Genomic DNA, 19,335 nt, shown 5'->3' with positions numbered 1-19,335 from the left:
GCCCTCTCTCTTTGGCCTGTGCTCCAGAGCACACTTGTTCTGGGGAGAGGCTAGAGAGACTGGGACTTTTCAGTCTGGAAAAGAGGCGATTGAGGGGCGATATGACAGAGGTATATAAAATCATGAATGGTGTGGAGAAAGTGAATATAGAAAAATTATTTACCTTTTCCCATAATACAAGAACTAGGGGGCACCAAATGAAATCGATGGGTAGTAGGTTCAAAACTAATAAAAGGAAATTTTTCTTCACACAGCGCACAGTCAACCTGTGGAACTCCTTGCCGGAGGAGGCTGTGAAGGCCAGGACTCTATTAGGGTTTAAAAAAGAGCTCGATAAATTTTTGCAGGTTAGGTCCATAAATGGCTATTAGCCAGGGGTAAAGTATGGTGCCCTAGCCTTCAGTACAGGGGCAGGAGATGGATGGCAGGAGATAAATCACTTGATCATTGTCTTCTGTTCTCCTTCTCTGGGGCACCTGGCATTGGCCACTGTCGGCAGACGGGATACTGGGCTGGATGGACCTTTGGTCTGACCCAGTATGGCCATTCTTATGTTCTTAAGAGCAGGTCAGACTGGATCATTCCAGAGCTTTGCTCAATCTCCAGCAACATTTTCTGTGCATGGTGCTATTCCTGCCTCAGATACCAGCTCTGTTTGGGCCGACAGGGTTCCTCACCCGACAAGAACGGCAGAGCACAGGACTGGCTGAGGATTTCGGTCTTCAGGGGGTGGTGAATGTGTCCCCTTTTCCCAGAACTAAATTGGCTGCACAGGAAGCAGTACAGATGAGGGCAGAGAGTCTTAGCATGGGAATCTAGTGACCTGCATTTTGTCCCTAGCTCTGCTAGTTACTTTCCCTAGCAAATCACTGCACCTTTGTATCCTTGGGCATTTTACTGTACCTTTGTGCTTCAGTTTTACCATTTTATAATAAGGGATATTTCTATTCATCTTGTTTTCTAAACTAGTGTGAGCTGAGGGGAATACAGTTGTTCTTAAACCCTCAGCACCTTGGCTTCACCTGAAGTAACTCTTAAGCAGAGGTGGAAACAAGTCCCCAAAAAGTTACTTGAGTAAAAGTGCAGCTGCTTGCACTCTTGGCTACTTCAGTACAGTCTCTGTGTGTGTGTGTGCGCACGCGCGTGCGCATGTACTTCTACTCAAGTAGTTTTCCAGTGGGCACTAACTTGTACTTAAGTACCCTCCCCTTCCTCCCACAGCTCCACTTTGACTCAAGTAACTTTTGGGGTACTTTTTCCACCTCTGCTCTTATGCAGCCCAGGCTAAATCCGTTTGGAAATGCTCTTGTCTGACTTCTGCTTTGGAGTGGGTGGCGGGGGAGGGAATCTGTACCCCAGAGAAATGATGACTCATTTTTAATCAGAAATGCAGTAGGAAGCATCTCCAGCTCACCAACGCTGGCTCTCAGGTTACACACTGAGCCTGTCAGCATCGACTCAGGTACAATGTGCTGCTGTGGGATCACTATAGCAACGCAGAGCAAGACAGAGAGGACTGTGATCTGAAGTGACATCTGTGAGCAGGTGAAGTGACATGGAAGGAAAGAGGTGGGAAAACAGTCTGTGAGTGTAGACACCCCGCCCCCGGTGGGCCTCTTGTTGCCTTTTGCACAGAGCCATTTAAAACTCATGGATGTTTCTTGTTTAACATTGACATTTAAAAACTCAGAGGCAACAAAGCTGCTCCCTACTTTCTTCTGCCTGTTCCTTTGGTCTTCTGACTCTACGGTTGCATCTCCTCTCGCCTCCTCCTTTGAGAAGAGGCATGGTAATGAACGAGTTGGAAAGATGCTAATGAGGCACTGCCATGAATATGCGGCACCTTATTAGTATAATGGCAGCCACACGCTACTCAAAAAGCGCTGCTTTCGAATTGTGCGCCGCCCTTGTGGGGGGAGCCTTTTGAAAGGACCCCTGGACTTTGAAAATGTCTTGTTCCTAAAACCAAATAGGAAGAAGGGGCTCTCTAAGTCCGGGGAGGTGTCCTTTCGAAAGGCCCCTGTCTACGTGGGTGGTGCGCAATTTGAGAGTGGTGCTTTTGAATCGCGTGTGGCTGTTATGCTAATGAAGTGCTGCATATTCAGAGAGGTGCCTCATTAGCATCTTCCCAACTCACTCATTATCATGCCCCTTCCGAAAGGAAGGGGCTAGTGTAGACATAGCCTATGTATACAGCAGTTTGTTATTTGGCTCTATAACACTGACTGAGGCTGGGTCTACACTATGAGACGAATTTGAATTTAAGGCAGTTAGCTTGATATTATCACATGACTGTCTTCACTGTGCATACCATTAGCTTGATTTTGGGAACACTAAAATCGGGATTACAATATGGCAGTTACCTGATGGGTGTAGAGTCAAGCTCTTATTCAGAAGTTCAATTAAAGGCCAGCGTGGAACCGCGATGTCTTAAAACTGAATTTATTAGCCTCCACAAGTGTCCCCTATGTATCCCACAAAGCTGTGCACTGCACCTGGCTCCTAGCTCTCTGCTATTAGCGGGAGCTGGGAAACTGACCAGGGCTGCTGCACTATCAGTTTCCTGAGTCCTGCAACTTTGATGGAGCTGGGAAATTGTTTCTGGCTGCTGCACTGACAGTTTCCCAGATCTCCCAGCTTGTGGGGGGGAGGCGGGGAGCCAGGAAATTGACCAGGGATGCTGCACTGTCAATTTCCAGGTTCCACAGCTTTGTTGGAGCCAGGAAATTGACCAGGGTTGTTACACTGTCAGTTTCCTGGGTCCCCCAAGCTGCAGGGACCCAGGAAACTGACAGCACTGCTGCACTTGGCTCCCAGCTCTTCACTCCTCATGGAAGCCGGGAAGTTGACCAGGGCTGCTGTGCTGTACATTTCCTGGGTTCCCCAAGCTTCAGAGTCCCAGGAAGCAGATAGAGCTTATGCACCTGGCTCCCCACTCAGAATGTGAGGCTGAGGGAACTGTGGGATAGGTTCCCACAATGCACTTCTGCAACAGTTGATGTTTGGTGATTTCAGCGTGGAAGCGATATGGTGAATTTGTTGGGAGCCTGTGGGAAGTGAGGTTACTCAAACTCGAATTTAAAAAAGCTGGCATTATAAAATTGATTTTAATAAATTCAAATTTGTCTTGTAGTGTAGATATAGCCTGAGTCACTTCTCCTATGTCCCTCAGCTTCCTTCCGGTGTTTGTCCACACTGTCTAGGTAGGTGGCACTGCTTACCGAACTGGAGCCATGTCTGGAGATAGAACGTGGCAGCTATTTTGAGTGCACATGGCAGCAATACCCAAGGGCTGATTATTATTAACTCTCTGACTGGTGACCGGGGAGGCATGTAGAGCAGCGGAAACTGAAACTTTCTGCTGAGCACTCTGAGTGCCAGGTGTTTTTCCTATTATAGACGATCAAAGGAGTGGAGGACTGGAAGGGACCTCGAGAGCTCTTCTCGCCCAGTCCCTCGCACTCAGGCAGAAGAGCATCTAATAAAGAGACTGCTCCTGCCAGGGAGAGAGAAGCATGGTGACTGCTTTGCTGCATGAAGGGGGATTTCAAAGCCCTTATCTCCTGAGGCAGCCTCATGTCTACAGGAAGTATCCCCTATCTGCCCAACACCTGGACACCAAAGCCATCATCTATGGCTACTTGACCGAGGTCGGGCTCCCCAAGACAGATCTCAGCATGCCCTTCTCCTTTGAATACATTCTCTCCACTGTCAGGCCAATTGCTGCTGGCCAGGATGCTGATGAATTAGGTGAGTGACGGATCCTGTGCGAGCGATTGTTCCTGCCTCCCTCCATGGATAAATCATTCTCTGCAGTGACCTTTAGGAACAAGGAATCACAGCTCCAAGGTGTAGACCTTTCCCAGATTCTCTCTGCTGTATACTGCTTCATCTATGATGGAGTGGGGTCAGTTACACAGCCCCATTACAGTGGGACAAAGCCATGCCTGGCTGCTGTTGCTGTGCATGAGGGCAAAGGGTCGATCTTTTGGGGTTTGATTTTCCATGCTTGATAGACGTGTGTGAAATTGACCTCTGAGGGGTTAGTAGTTGACCCCTGTACTCCTCACTCTTGTGAGGAAAAAGAGAAGTTCATGGGAGAACCTCTCCCGTTGACCGTCCTTACTGAGGATGGCCAGGTAAGTCAAGTACAGATAAGTCGATTCTCGCTATGTAATTGCCATAGCTAGAATTGCCTATCTGCAATTGACTTACCTGTCTTGTGTAGACCAAGCCTTAGACAGGGAGCTCTGCCTCTGTATAAGGGATTGCAGGAGGAAACCTCTCATTCTGTCGGAGGTGCAGAAGGCTAGGGGTGAGAGCAGGATGTACCTGAACCAGAATGTGTTATGGCCTTTGGAAATTGTGTCCCAGCGACTCACCTAAACTCCTGATTCATGCTGATGTGGCTGCAAGCAGTGAGGGAGCCAGCTGTTCAGATCCCTGCACCAGGACAAGACCACCTCAACTTGCTCTGGGGTTGTCAAAACAAATTGTGGTTGATGACACTTGGCTGTCAGGATCAGGTGGCTAGGCTGTCTAAGCATGTCTGGCTGCTAGGATATTCAGAGCCTCTCTGTGGGTACTGATGGTCTTCCTGCTGGTAAATGGCAGAGCCTCCTCCCCAACCCTGGGCAAGCTCCTTCAAGGCTCCTAGTAAGTTCTTGGCCCGCAACTGCCCCAGAATTGATAGAGAAACATCCAGTTGATGGAGGGGTTCATCACCAGCTATTACAAGTGACAGTAAAGCAGCTCGCAGCAGTCTGTCCCTGGCCATTGTGGAAGAATGGGAAAGACATGATGGGCCATTGCTATATAAGGCCAGTCGGGGCAAGGTGGAAACTGCCCCCACCAGAATCTGCCGTGTGTCTGCAGGCATGCAACTCAGACAGCAGGAAGGCTCCCTCCCTGCCCCAAGTGCATCCCAGCAGCTAGCACCACAACTACCAAAAATAATCAGAGCCACCCACGGCACCCAAGTTATTTCTCGAGGGAGGTGTAAAAATGCAACGTTCAGAAACCAAAACTACGTCAGCTTTCATTTTTTTCTTTCCCACCTCCTCTTCTCGCCCTGTTTTTCCCCCTTCTTCCCACCACCCCCTTCCATTTTTCTCAATCTCTGCAAAAGTGCAGCTCACAGCCTGCCTCTTCCCTTTTACCACCCACACCCAGGGAATCAGCTCCCACCCCAGCAGTTATAAATAGCAGCTCTTTGTCCTTACTGCTTCCTGCTTCTCTTGCTTTCTTACAGTAACAGCTTATGTTGCTGTAACAGCTGTGTTGGTGGTAACTGCTGGGTTGGCGAAGTTCTGGAGAGGCACGCATCATCTGGTTAAAACCTGCACCATCTGAGTGCAGAGATGAGCCCCCTCCCATCAAAATATTCATGTCTTTGTTATGGACAGACACTCTGTGAAGGGTCCCAGGTACAAAGTGTGTGTCTTGCCCATGTTACAGTGCACAGCCTTGAAATCGCAAGTCCTCTGTGTATCCATAGACTAGGTTGAGCAGAGACAGCAGCAATGGTAGATTTCCAGCATGACCACCTGCATGTACCTCAACATATTCTGAATGGATATGGGGGAAATGGAGAGACAGAGGTTCTGATGTGTTCCCAGAATGCACTTCGGTCACAGGATGATGATGTGGCCATCTGCTCCCAGCGCTATAATAGTGAGGATCGTAGCTGAGACTGGGGAAGGTTTGGCTTGTCTGACTAGAACATTATGGAGTCACGTGTGTACTGTCTGGCCACACAACTAGTCAAGAGCCTTTTGTCCTTTTCCTCCTGCAGGCTGTCCCCATGCCTGACAAAGCCTCACACAGCATCCATGTGGCACAATGCAACACCAATGCAGTCTCCATCCTGAAAAATCCTCACCACTGTATATTGGGAAGAGCTGGTCGATGCAGCTCGGCGGACAATTGTCTGCAGCTTAGCTGACAATTCACAACTACGCAAACATCCGTTCCCAGCGCTGGCATCCAAAGCCACTCTGGCACTCTCAGGTAAGGTTACCCTCTTTAATGTCATTGTGCATGAAAAGGAGAAGATGGCAGAGGAAAGAATGGCACCACTTCACCCTCCACAGCAGTTTTCATCTAAGGAGCACAAGCCCTTTCTGAACGGGCCTTCTAAGCAACCTTGTGAGACCTCTCTTGTGCATGGGGACCGGCCAAATTCATCATTCATTTTGGTCACTTTCAATCATAGGATTTTAAAAATCAACAATGTCATGACTCCAGCTATTTCAAGCCGAAATTGCAGTGCTGAGCGTACAGGGGTCCTGGCCCAAAAAGGAGTTGTGAGCGTGTCAGAAGGATGTCGTAGGGGGCGCTGAAGTAGGCTACCTTGCTACTGCACTGGGGCTGGCAGCAGCCCTGCCTTCGGAGCTGGGCACTTGGCCAGCAACTGCTACTCTACACCAGCCCAGGTCTGAAGGCAGCGCAGGAAGGTGGCAAAACTGAACACACCACACCGTGTGTCAGGAGCTCCAAGCCGAGGAAGCTGCTCTGCCCAGTGAAATCTATATAGCATAGTCAAAAGCACACAAAAGGCCAGATTTCATGGTGTGGGAGTGCACAGGTCATGGTTTGTGACACATTTTTCCCGGCCATAAACTTGGTGGGACCCTAGTTATATGCTATTTTAACCCCTAATTTATAGTATGTGAGCACCCCTCAGCCTCTACTGCAGTTATCCGAGAGGTAGGGGAATGCTGTTATCTCCATTGCATCCAAGGGGACCCAGGCATAGAAGGACAGTGATTTGCCCAAGGTCCCAGGGAAAGGCTGCAGCAGAGAAGGGAATAGGCACTTTCATCTCCCAGGTCCCAAGCTTAACTGCCTGGCCACCTGTCAGACAGGTGTGTGTTGTCTGTAGTTCAGTGCTGGGGAAACTGGAAGCACAGAACAGTTCAGTCACTTTGAGTAGTTCAGTGACTTCCCTAAGAATCACCTGGGACTTTGACTCTGGGCTCATGCGCCCCTATTCTGTCTTCTAACTTGACAATATTCCTTCTACCAGAAAGTCTTGAAATGGGGAGAGAAACATGTGGTCAGTGGGATTTTCCTAGGGCACAGCCCAGTACTGGAAGGGAACAGCACCTACCAGCAGTAGGATGTATTGCAGGGAAGAATGTGCCAGCACTGGGATGCAGTTACTGTAGGGAGGAGGGAGTGTGGTGTAGGGAAGAGTACACATGCTGGAATGCTCTGCTGAATGATTGTACTCCTGCTCTGAAGGTGTCCTGGGATGGGGCTGTAGTCACACCTGGTTAAATCAGATGAAATTGTAAAGGGTGGAATTGCCTGGTTTTTGAATGACAGACCTTTCTACTGAAGCCTGGGGTACTGAGAAAGTACCTTTTTCTTTCTATTGTGAAAGGCTTCTGGAGGGTCCTTTGTGGAGATGCATGGAAGGATGGTTGCCCAAGTCCTTGGGCAAAAGTGTGAATTGTGGAGAAGGGAAATTAGGCAACAAATTCAACTTTGACATTTTAGTTATACACAAGCCTGCAGACACTTTAGCCATGGGACTCAGAAAACAAAGAGCCCCTCCACACCTGCCTTAGAATCCCCCTCAAAGCAACATGTTCATTTCTGCAGTGCCAACTTATTTTCTAAACAATCCCATTAATTTTAATTCTTTAGGCTTAGGACTTTTCACAAGAGCAGAGAATGATAAAACCTGCTCTCTTGAGTTATCGGGTTAATATTTTACATAGCTAAATACCCGCTGCAATTTCAGCAGATAAGAGTTTCTCTAATTCCTGTCATTAAAATGTTGCTTTGTTAACAGCTACTGCACAAAGTGATTATTAAATACACTGTGCTTTAATAAATCCTCAGTCTTCTTTAAGTGGTGAGACAATTTTGTTGAAGTTAAAAATTACTGTAGAATTTCTCAAAGAAAATAACCCTCATTTCCTTTATTGGATTCTAGCAGATCCTCTCTTTTCTGAATCAACTGATTCCCTTATTTGTTTCAGGACACCAGAAATTTGAAATATTTGAAATTTGAGATTTCCCCTTCATCTGAAAACTGGACCTTCTGAGCCCTACACAGATGAAAGGTACAATACACAAATAATCCCACACATCTATGTGCATCTTTCTTAACACACACTCTCTCTCTCTCTCTGTATAGATATTTGTAATATAAGAGGTAATTTGCATCCCACTTTGCAACCAAGCCAGGGATCCTAGATATAGCTGTCCCTGCTGCTATGGAACATCTCGTGCCACCTGGAGGCAGCTGATATATCCTGGCATCAGCTGGTTCCAAAGATGGGTACAGTGCCCAGCTGGATTCACAGATTCCAAGGCCAGGAGGATCTGCATAACCATTGTGTTGGCTTGTTGCTTCCTGACAGGAAAGAGCAAGCAAGAAGAAAGCAGGCAGCATGCTGGATTCCTCTCCCTCCTAGGCTGGTGCAGGCAGGGGACAGAAGAGTGAGCGAGCTATACTGTGAGCTTTCCTCTCGCTTCTGCACAGTGATAGAACAGAAACAGCAAGCGAACAGCTTTGGGAGGGGCTGAAGCTCCTTCCCTGTCTCCCCTCCTTGAGGGCACCTTCTCAAGCCCCACTCTAACCCTTACACCCCCTCAGTCCTGATTCCTGCCCTAAGTCCCTCCCCACACACCCACTAACCCTGAGCCCTTGCATCCCACCCCACCCCTCAAATTTCTTATAGTACTGTCCTATCGCTCCCTGTCCTTTCTGGGGTCAATATAATAGTTCCTGTACGAAATTCAACTTACTTTCAGCCCTGGCTTTACTCTGAGACTGTGCTTTAGTTGTATTTTCCCTGCTGAAAAGGTGCCAACCCTAAAAAACTATGAACGTGTACAGAGGTTTCCCTCCCTGCTAGGGCAGGTTTGTCTTTTGTAAAAAGTGGAGATCCCTGTTAAAAAATTCTGTGTAGAAGGCAATGTGAAAGGCTCCATCTCCTTCAGAAGCAAAGTAATGCAAGTTATTAGAAAGGCACTAAGTTAAAAAAAAAATTACAGGAAGTAGGCAAACTCTACAATTATTTCTCTATTAATAGCTCTTGTGGGGCTGTTCAGAGTGACTGGCTGTGAATTATCCTAGCCTGACAACACTAGAGCCAGTCATTTATTACCTCCCACCCCTCTTATTACGGCTGGAATGTTGTAATTATCTCCTGCATGGGAGGACCTGTGTGACCTTGCTCTGCTTCACATCATCCTTCTCTCTCAGCCATTCATCTGCAGGGTGTGTAATTTCAATAGAGGTTTTTCCTCTTTATTAAATGCTATGACCTAGGAAGAGCAATTTTCCATCAGTAATAAGCTTCCTTACACAATTCCTCCCAGGTACCTCAGACAACTGTAAAAGGATACAATTTATAGATTTCTATGAATCAGGTATACTGCCAGTCAGTCATACCTAAATAGCTTGTCTAATACAAAATGAGCAACAGTATTAATTCACAACCTTGTGGAAACGGGAATAATTTCTAGTGTCCAGGCCTGTTGTAGCTGGGACAAGCCCTAGATAAAATATGTAGTATATCATTGTGGGAGAATATTGAGTTTTGTGTACCTAGGGCAGAGGTGTGTTCCCATAAATGATAGAGAGTATTTAGTTAACACCTCTTATTTTAGAGTCACTGACCTAGGAAAATGAAATAGACTTCAGGCTGGGAGAGAAACTTGATTGTCACAGTAAGACTTGTATCTTAACACTATGCAACATCAAGTTGGCCTTGATTACCAAGACCATCTGTAATGTTTGACTAGCCACAGGTATTTTGTCCCTAGACCTCGTTTGTGTCTTCTTCCTGTAATTTGTCCCTGCCTCTTGGTTTTGTTTGAGACAACCTAAATTTGGGGGTGGATACTAGCAGAATAGGGCAAATCACGGCTTGGTGACTCAGATTGACTTCAGAAAAGGCAGGATAGGTAATTTAAGCAGGTGGCTTGAGTACAGGGTTATGGACAAAGGGAGTTGTGACTCCACTCACCAAAGATAGCAACGGAACTGGGAGGGAAGAAGCAGAGTTACATGAAGAGCTCCAATGCTGAGCCTAATAAAATAGGACAATGCAAATAATACAGCTTGGAAAGCCGTTTTCCTAATAGAACACATCACTGTTCCTTATCCTTATTAGCATATTCATGTCTTCTCCCCCTAAATGCCAATTAACAACTAAATGTGAACTTAATACTGCTGGAAAAAATACTAAATACAAGTTTCAAGAGTGACTAGCAACTTTGCTTGCCTCACTTAAGGCACCTGAGTCTGGACTGTAAGAACATGTCTGCCCTTGAAAAGTTAGGCCTTTAAAATCATCATGTTTAAATCACTGGTGGTATTCCCCTTCACATTCTTAACTTATCACTATTTTTCATATGGAAAGAATGGTGGTGGAATGAGTTTTAAAAGCTCTTCAAAGTTCTTATTGACATGCCAGTTTTCAAAAAGGAGCCAAAGAAGTTGGAAAAACCAGCTACATATTCTGAATAGTGTTGATGTCCACATATCTTGATTTAGGTAAAACGCTCAAGACTAGTGCAGGAAGATTCAGGTCCACAACAATTACTTACGTGCATCAAAGTGTTGCTACAGAAACAACTTTGGCAGGACAAAGACTGCAGGTGAAGTTGCATGACTGTCTGCTTTTCTTCCTTCCTCCTGTTAGTATGAGGATTTCCCAAATTCAGCAATAAAGCTTTCAGGACAGTTGACCACCAAGAATTTGAAACAGTAGGTAAATATTCAGTGACAATTTATTATCTGATCTTTATCAGTTTACAAAAAAAGCAGGTATCAAAAAACAGCAAAGATTTTCATAAGTTCTTCACCAGTTTTACACAGCTGAACGAGTGTAAAATGTGAATGTAAGACACAGGCTGGCTTTGCTCCTGGTCATAGACATTCAAGGTTGTCCCTGGGCTGGGATGCACTGAGCCCTCAGAAAACTTGTATTTAAAAAAAGCACCTGTCTCTTTTGGAATTTGACTTCGTTCACCCAAGTCACTTTATACTGAAACATAACATGGAACGTGTACATGTTGGGATCAGAAGTTAATGTCTTCTGGAGTCCATGTACCTAAACACAGATCAAGTGACTTTGCAATGAACACATTCGGCACCAGTCTGCACTTTTTTCAAATAACCCAAAGGAGGCTATTACGCTGTAATGGCTACAATCACTTCTTGCCCCCAGCCCCACAATCCTGCAATGGGAATTAACTGTGCCTTCTACCTTTCCTCATCATGATCTCAGGTCCAAAAAAGAAAAGCTTCATTTCATCCTTAAATGTGTCATACAACTGTACTAAGATGCCTTAGATGATTATACAACAGAGTGACTCTCCCATTGTGGACCCAGGACTTGAACAATCAAAGGAAAGAGATCAAATCATAAATGTGAGATAAGAAAAATTCAAGTGACGGGATAGACAGTCTGGTTCTTTTCTGAGCCAGAGCTGCTTGTTCTACCATGTTTACGACTGTAAGGTTTAGAGTCTGACCAGGAGAAGCATGGTCCAGTTTCCATTAACAGCTACACCATCTTCTCAAACATACAGCTTACATCGAACACTGCCTGGTTAGCTAAAGAATTAAGACACTGTCCTGAGTCCCTCAGCATCTGCTTGGAAAGTCAGGTCAAAATCTGCCATGATCATATGTGAATGTAAATCATCTTATGCAAAGACTTGTGTACATGTCACTGAAATGCTTTAGAGTACCAAATATTCCCTATCAAAGAAAATGGCACCTCTCTTTTTACTCAAACAACAACAGGAAATCAGATATGCATTTTTTGTCATAGATATGAAAGAGGAAGCAAGAAGGCAAGCTGAGAGACAGATGCTACCCCCAGGGCAGCAATGGCATTTGGTTGTTTTGGTCATTGTACCAGCATTTTGCACACCCACAGCAGGCAGTCACTGGCTGCTGGATTTAAACTGTTTTTCTGGCAGTCAAGACACGGACAATGGACCCTACACCTCCAGCAGCAAGAGCCTGAAAACAGAGAAGCAACAGTCAATACAAAACCATGTGACCACAGATCAAAACAATTACTGGTTGGACTTCAGTGCATTTTATGCAAACATCTCAATGTGCTCTCCAGATATTAAACATCAGCACTCTGCAACAGGGAAGCATTACTATTCATTTTATAGAGGGAATGGGTTCGGCCATTAGATAATTTTTAAGTCTGTTACTGGGAGAGTCAGGACTCTTAGGTTCTATTCCCAGCTACGTCCCCTTCTTTGACATTCAGATTATACTGTCTCAGTGCAAGATGACAATTTTTTAGCAAACATGCATTGTCATTCTTTGATCGTGATTTATATAACCATTTTTAGAATGCACATGCATCTATATATAATATGAAGTGCAGATTAATTTCACGTGGTTCCTTGGGGTACTTTCTCCTTTCCACCTCAACTGTTGTAATGGAAACACTGGACCTTTAAGGGAAAGAAGGAATTCCTAATGGACTTGAGACAGAATTCAGAATGTACGAATCTCTGTTAAAGCAACTTATCAGGCCAAAAGCAACAGACTTACACACCTTTTCATGCCACTGCAGTAACACAGCACTGCTGTTGTCAGAAGGGCTCTCAAACCCCTTGTAGATGTATTTCATTAGCAGATCAACTCCATTCTTGTCCAGAGACTGTACTGCTTTTTCAATATCATTAGCTTTGAAAGAGATGAGGACTTTTAGGACAATGCTTTCGGCACGATCCTGTAAACAAGAGGAAAAGTCACAAGTTAGAACAACATGGCCTAAAGTCAAATATTAATGATCTCTCAACCTCTAGGAGGAGATTTTCTGTTGTTAGCAATTAAAAATAAGTTACATTAAGGCAGCTCAAATGCACATACCAACTTGTCAAGCATTCTGCCCAAGAGATGTCTGCCACTGCCCTACGACAGCATGACCTCCACTGACTTTGCTACAGTCTTTTAATTCTAATGAAGTTTCAATTTACAATATGTAATTAATTTGAAATTAAGTTTTAGATAACAAATTAAAGGGGTAGCACATACCCATTTGATGGAAGGAAGCTAATCTCAAACAAGAGAAACCTCACTTTCTTTGTTGCATTTGTAACACACTTGTTCTCTTCTAAGCGTCTATTTCTGCTCACCAAGCCTGGCTTTTGTTTGCAGGACTCCACCCGTAGTAAAAGGGTGGTACTGAACTTTCACTGTTAATATTCATTGACTGGACAGTTAAGTTTTCCAACTGAAACACACAATAGATCTAAGGGTTTGATTGGTGTCCTTCTGACCACCTAAGTTACCTCATATTTTACATTTTGTTGAGATAGACAGCACTTCTGTGGACCAGAAATGATCTTAAAGGAGTCCCTGCTCTCAAATTCACCAGTATCCCTACTCAGCACCAGGGACGTTAACCAGTGCAAGCCAGAGCAGTCTTTAGCCTGTCACGGACAGGGGCTGCTCTGGCCTGGCCAGAGCACCCCTGCCCACATCGTGTCAGGAGTGGGTCTGCTTTGACCCAGCTAGAGTACCCTTACTCTGCAGTGCTTCTGGACCAGACTGTGGTGAACAGGAGCTGCTCCAGCTGTGCTGAAGCACCCCACACCCGTGGCAGCGCCATGGACAGGGATGCTCCAACCCGGCTGGAGCAGCCCCAGTCTCTGGCATGCCAGGCCAGCCAGAGCAGCCCCCCATTTGCAGCCTCCCCAGCCAATTTAATTGGCTAACCAATTAAATGTGAACTAACCAATTAATGGTATTTTACATTCTTACTCAGCAAGGTCTGAGCTAGAAACAGGGAGATATATACATATCTCGTAAGGCTGGAAGGGACCAAGAGAGGTCATCGAGTCCAGCCCCCAACCCTCTTGGCAGGACCAAGCACCATCCCTGACATTTTTTTTTAAATCCAACCTGCCCCAGACCCTTGAAAGGCCCCCTCAGTTGAGCTCACAACCCTGGGTCAATGCTCTAACCACCAAACTATCCCTCTCCCTCACTCAGCTGAGACCTTAGCTTTACTCTGAATTAGGCCTCTCTTCCCACATTATGTGCACAGAATTTGTAGTAGTAGTTATAGTGCTCAATATTTTCCAAGGATTTTGTGGAATATTTTAAAGCACAGCCAGCATTATCTGCATGAAACAGCTCTGGTAGCATGATTGCTTAATTTACACAGACCAGCAACATTTGAAGTCACAGTTAAACAGCTGAACTGTATTTCAGCATAGATATGACAGCTGCTAGCACCAAGTGTTTCAAGAAACGGTTTGAGAACTGACCATGGTGCCATTTCAGGATCAAAGTTTGTGTGGTTTGTAAGTACTTCGATCATCCATTCTGTAAGCATCAACTTCCCCTCAAAGAGTCATTTTCCTCCTCTGTTCACTATCAAACCCCAAGAGACAATTAAAAAAAAAAAGTCTGAAGGAGTGGGTCTGTCCCACGAAAGCTCACCTAATAAACTATTTTGCTAGTCTTTAAAGTGCTACTTGACTGCTTTTTGTTTAAAAAAAAAAAACCCCTTATCTGTTAGAATGGCTTCCTCTCGTCTATAATTCTCTGCACAAGCACCGTCTGCCATCGCTTCCCATAGGAATTATAGCCATTGGCTTTCCCTTTGAGCAGATACATCCTGTAGCCATTTGATTTAGAGAAACTTCACAGTTTCTGCTACATATCTGAGATGTGATGGGAGGCTATGTCCCAAGATAAGAATGAAGCCAAGAACAAACTCAGAACAGAAAAGATTTATAGAATTACCAGGTCTGCAGGTTTCCCCAAGGCCTTGGGACAGTCATATTTTAAGCGTTTTTCCAAAAGGAACAACACTATGTACAAATGGCACTACCTGGTGTATAAGATCTGGAATAGGTGTACGACAAAAGTTTTAATACTTTACTACAGTTAGCCCTGCAAAACTAACTTAACTGGTAGAGCAAGTTATGTTTATTTGCCCTCTATTTCAAAATAATCTAAGTTGCAATAGCCCCTTTACAACGCCACCACATTCCTACTAGACCCTCAATGACAACAGTACAATTCCAATAAGGGAAACTTGTCAGATGTGAGAGGGCAAAATTATCTACAGAATCTCTTACTTGATTATGCCTGTGCTAGAAAGATTAGGCTGTTAGAATCTGGAATGAATTTGTAGGACTGGCAGTTGGGGAAGGAGGGAAAGGAAATCTTTACTAAGAAGTCTGGGCTGGTGTCACAAAACAAACATGGAATCCAATAGATATAAAAAGAGTTAAAGCTTAGAGTAGAACACCCCTCTGATCAGAGTGGTATGAACGGACGGCTACAATGAGTCAGATACCTACAGTTTAACTATACACATTTTTCAGTCTGCTTTCGGCATTCATAACACTCAAAAACTAGTTCTTGAGAACCCTTCCTGACAGGTATCTTGTGTATATGGTATAGCCAAAGCTCTACTTAAAGTGCTTGTAGTTTTTAAGTTCTTGTTAGCTAAAATTATGGCCTGGACACAGCCAATCAATGCTTACTATGTTAGGGCCTCTTTTGTAGGCTTACTTGGGCCAAGTATGGCTTGGCAACCCTGGAAGAGCTTGATCAGTTTTGGAGAAACAGTGAGAAACTAGAGGGCTAAAGGAGTTAGGAAAAAAATTAGAGCATGTCACATGAATGCAAGTTATTGACTATTTCACCTTTACTGCTTGGTTCTTGGTGTTGATTGGAGGATTCTTCAGGGCTGCCTGCAATGCAGCCATCATGTTTCCTGTAAACAATGGTTAAGGAAAGATGGGGAAAACAAGGTCTGGGAAAGCATGAGAACTAGTCACATTATAGTGGGGCTCAGAAATAAAATTGCTCATTACTGGGAATATCAGGCATGGCATCGCAGAGAGAATGTCTTTCACATTTACCTTGCACCCATTGCAGGGTTCAAATAGCAAATACAGTGAACTCTTTTATATATGGCATTCTATTATCCAGAACTCAAATAACTGACCTTTTAACTATACATAAAGTTTAGTTACATTCTCTCTATAGTATAGTAAGCAAATACAAATACAGTATAAGTTTACAGTTTCCAACACTACTGTTGTTGGTAAAGTACTCTGCATACATTTGTTTCTGAATATATAACTTTGTTCTTTGCACTGATGCTCTCGAACACTGAAAACAGTACCAGCTTAGTGCTGGTCCCACTGCTTTCAGTTATTGGATAGTACAGTAAAGTCTTTCATATCCGGCAGCCCTGGGACCAGAAGGTTGCTGGATATTCAAATATTCTGGATAATAGAGAGGTACAGCTAGCACTGCATAATACTAAAGGAGAACAAAGATCCAAATAATATACACATTTAGAAATTCCAAATTAGACCCATTCTGTTCTCAACCACCACACATATTGGCAAAATATCATCCAAGTTATAACATGGCTGTTTGCACAATATGGAATGATAGGATTGCTGAAACGACAAGCTTGTTAGAGAGAACATCTGTGGCACAAATTAGAGAGATATCATCAGTCAGGGCCTCAGGCTGAACATTAACATGAAAGCAAAAGTCAATCTGTCAATCAGTCAATTCATCACACTGTAGTTAGTTATACGACTCAGGAGAGATTTCTATTCAGTCTCATATTGCACCCACCATTGTGGTATGTAACAGCCTCCCAGAACTGCACTAAAGTGACACGTCCAATGTGCCTGACACATGGAGTTCATTGTAGAACAGTGAGATTCCAAGACTGCCTCCATCATTCAAAGGAGAAAGATAACAAAACATGCTACAGAAGTGCAGTTTCAGTCATCCTGCCATTTGTACAAAAAAGGATTCCCACTTTAAAAAAATTCAAGTTCTGAGCACAGAGAGCCCTGTTCTGAGAACCCTTTCACACTTTTTCCAAGTTTACCTGCCCCAACCTCCAAAAATTGCCAAAACTGAGTCACAAAACCCACTCTACAAGCTGATTCTGTGGGGTACCACCTCACTTAGACAGGGCCCTCCTGCAGCTAAATGCTTTAATATGTGGAAGTAAAAAGCAATTAGACTATCATGGACCTGGTGCAATTATTCCCATAAAAGGAAAACCACACAGTGTACACTTCCTCCAACCCTGAAGTATAAGAGAGGGTTGAGAGAAGGTTTCTTTCTTCCGCCCTCCCTCCTGTTCTTGTGAGGTCAGACAAGACCACATCCTCAAGTGTATGCATGCATACCCAAGGAGAACGGGAAATAAAAAAAAAAAAGCTGCTAGCAATGTACATCAACTGACTCCCTGGCTAGCAGGGTGCTCACGAAAAGCAAACGCCAGGAAATTTGCAGTGTTCGTAACAGACTTTCTGTTAAATTTGCTGGTTAAGCACCCAATGCACCTGGGTTTTAATCGGTTTTCCAGTCCCGCACTTACACTCCCAATACAGCAGTTATTTATTTCACTCTGAGGGGTGGCCTCAGCTGACCCTTCCCAATCTGAACTCTGCCTCCGGGGAGCCCCCCATCTGCCGGGGAGCCCAGCTCGAGAGATACAGCGGATTCGCAGCAGGGGACAGGGCGAACGCTCTCCCCCTGCCCGGAGCAGCACAGCATGGCCCGAGCCCCCGGGCATCCTCCGGCTCATAACAGGGCTGCGTATCCCTCCCTCCCTCCCTCCGCCGGGGTCCGGACTAGTCCTGGAGCGCCGAAGCCAGGGTGGGGGCCGATCCCGGTCTCAGCCCGGGGCCCGCAACACTTTGCCCGGCGCCGGCGGAAGGATATTGCCGCAGGCAGGAATCCACTTCGCCCTCATCAGGCCCGGCCTGGCCATCGCCTCCCTCCTCCTCGTCCACGAACTTGTTCTCGTCATATTCATCCACGTCCACGCGGCGGAAGCGCGCTGAGGACACCGTGTTCTTCGCCATCGCCCCGCAACCTACCGGCACCTCTTACCCGCTCCCCTCCGCAGGGCGGTGCCCGCCCCCTGCTGTCCTCAGCGAGCACCAGCGCGCAGGCGCAGACAGCAGAGCTCCTTCCTCCGCTCACTTCCGCTCACGCGCACGAGGAAAGATCGCTTTCGCTCTACAGTCTCCGCCTACGTTACCGCCCAAGGCCCTTGCCGCTCGTGGATGAGCGCATGCGCAACTCATCGCCGAGGCTCTCCTTTTAACACATGCGCACTTTAAATGCCGCACCCCTCCTTTTCTGCGCATGTGTTCTAAACCGACTTCCTCTTTCCCCTGCGGCGGGCTGAGGGTCTTGAGCGCAGGCGCACAGAGAGGCACCCTCAAGTAGGCGGAGGAAGGCAGCGTCTGGGGAATGGGAGGAGCAGGTGAGCTGTTGCGATTGGTCGGCAGGGGGTGATCACGTGCTCTCCCGGCGTTAACGGGCGCTGGCGGAAAAGTGGGGTTGGGGTAGCAGTTCGTGGCTGCTGGGGGCGAAGGGGACTGTCCGCCCCCGCTTGGCTCGCCTGAGTCTACACGTCGAGGGGAGGGCGGAGGTGTGAGGCCCGGTAGGCACCGGCCTGCCGGCTGCGGCTTGTTTGGGACCTGCCCGCGCCTGTACTCGGTCTGGGGCAGGACGGCCGTCGCTGCCTTCCCCACCTCCCCGGCCTGTCTCCCCTCGGCAGTGCTTCTTCAGCGCCTTCCAGCGGGGCGCCTCAGGCTGACTAATGCCTCACCCCACTCCGACCCCCGCGATCAGGCCTAGTGCTCAGAGCCCCGGTTTGTGGGGGTGACGGGACTGAGGCACATAACGATATTCCCCCCCCCCCCCCCCCCCCCCACACACAAACACATTTTCAGCAGTGACCTTTGCTTTTTGGCTGCTGCCGTTTCTAAGCGGACAGGCTTTGAGTTCCCTAGTGTGCGTTTTGCTCTCGGCGTGCCAGGCATTGCTGCCAGTCGGACCCAGGATGCCCAAACCAGGCTCATAAATAAATCAGGTGTCTGTAGGAGGAGGCGCCTTTAGAAACGTGGGTATTAGTGAATTTGTTATTGCCAGCTGACGGATCTGTGGTAGAACCGAAGCAAGAACCCAATACACTTGACTCCTACTCCCTGCTTTTATTTTCAAACAGTAATCTGTTCTTTTAAGGTGTTTATCACCTCATAATCAAGTCTTTTTTAATACCTCTGAAGATCAGATTTAATTGATATATAATAATTCATGTGTATGTTAAATGAGCAGTGCCTTTTATTTATTTATTTATTTATTTATTTTTAACACAAAAGTTACTCAGCTGGCTTCGTTGCTGGGCTCCCTTCCCTCCCCCAGCTGGGGCTGCAGAGGTGCTGGTACACCGTACCAGCACAAAAAAAGCATTGTGAGTAAAATAATTTGTGGTTTTACATAAAATTTTTTTTTACCAAGGCTAATATAAATCACAATGT

At 46.0% G+C, this 19,335-nt stretch overlaps 1 protein-coding gene across 1 annotated transcript; it reads right to left on the bottom strand.

Moving 5' to 3' along the window:
- Window positions 1–10,737: 10,737 nt before the first annotated feature.
- On the bottom strand, window positions 10,738–17,942 carry ARPC5 (actin related protein 2/3 complex subunit 5). The gene is made up of 4 exons (XM_075003292.1): window positions 17,726–17,942; window positions 15,667–15,739; window positions 12,555–12,731; window positions 10,738–11,998 (listed from the first exon to the last, which is right to left on the bottom strand). Exons 1-4 carry the CDS (start codon window positions 17,866–17,868, stop codon window positions 11,936–11,938), a joined length of 456 nt encoding a protein of 151 aa, XP_074859393.1. The 5' UTR covers window positions 17,869–17,942; the 3' UTR covers window positions 10,738–11,935.
- Window positions 17,943–19,335: the final 1,393 nt, after the last annotated feature.

The sequence above is a fragment of the Carettochelys insculpta genome, chromosome 9 (genome assembly GCF_033958435.1).
Source record: "Carettochelys insculpta isolate YL-2023 chromosome 9, ASM3395843v1, whole genome shotgun sequence".
Classification (NCBI taxonomy): domain Eukaryota; kingdom Metazoa; phylum Chordata; order Testudines; family Carettochelyidae; genus Carettochelys; species Carettochelys insculpta.
Note: the sequence above shows the minus strand (reverse complement) of the source record. Positions and strands in the feature narration are given on the sequence as shown.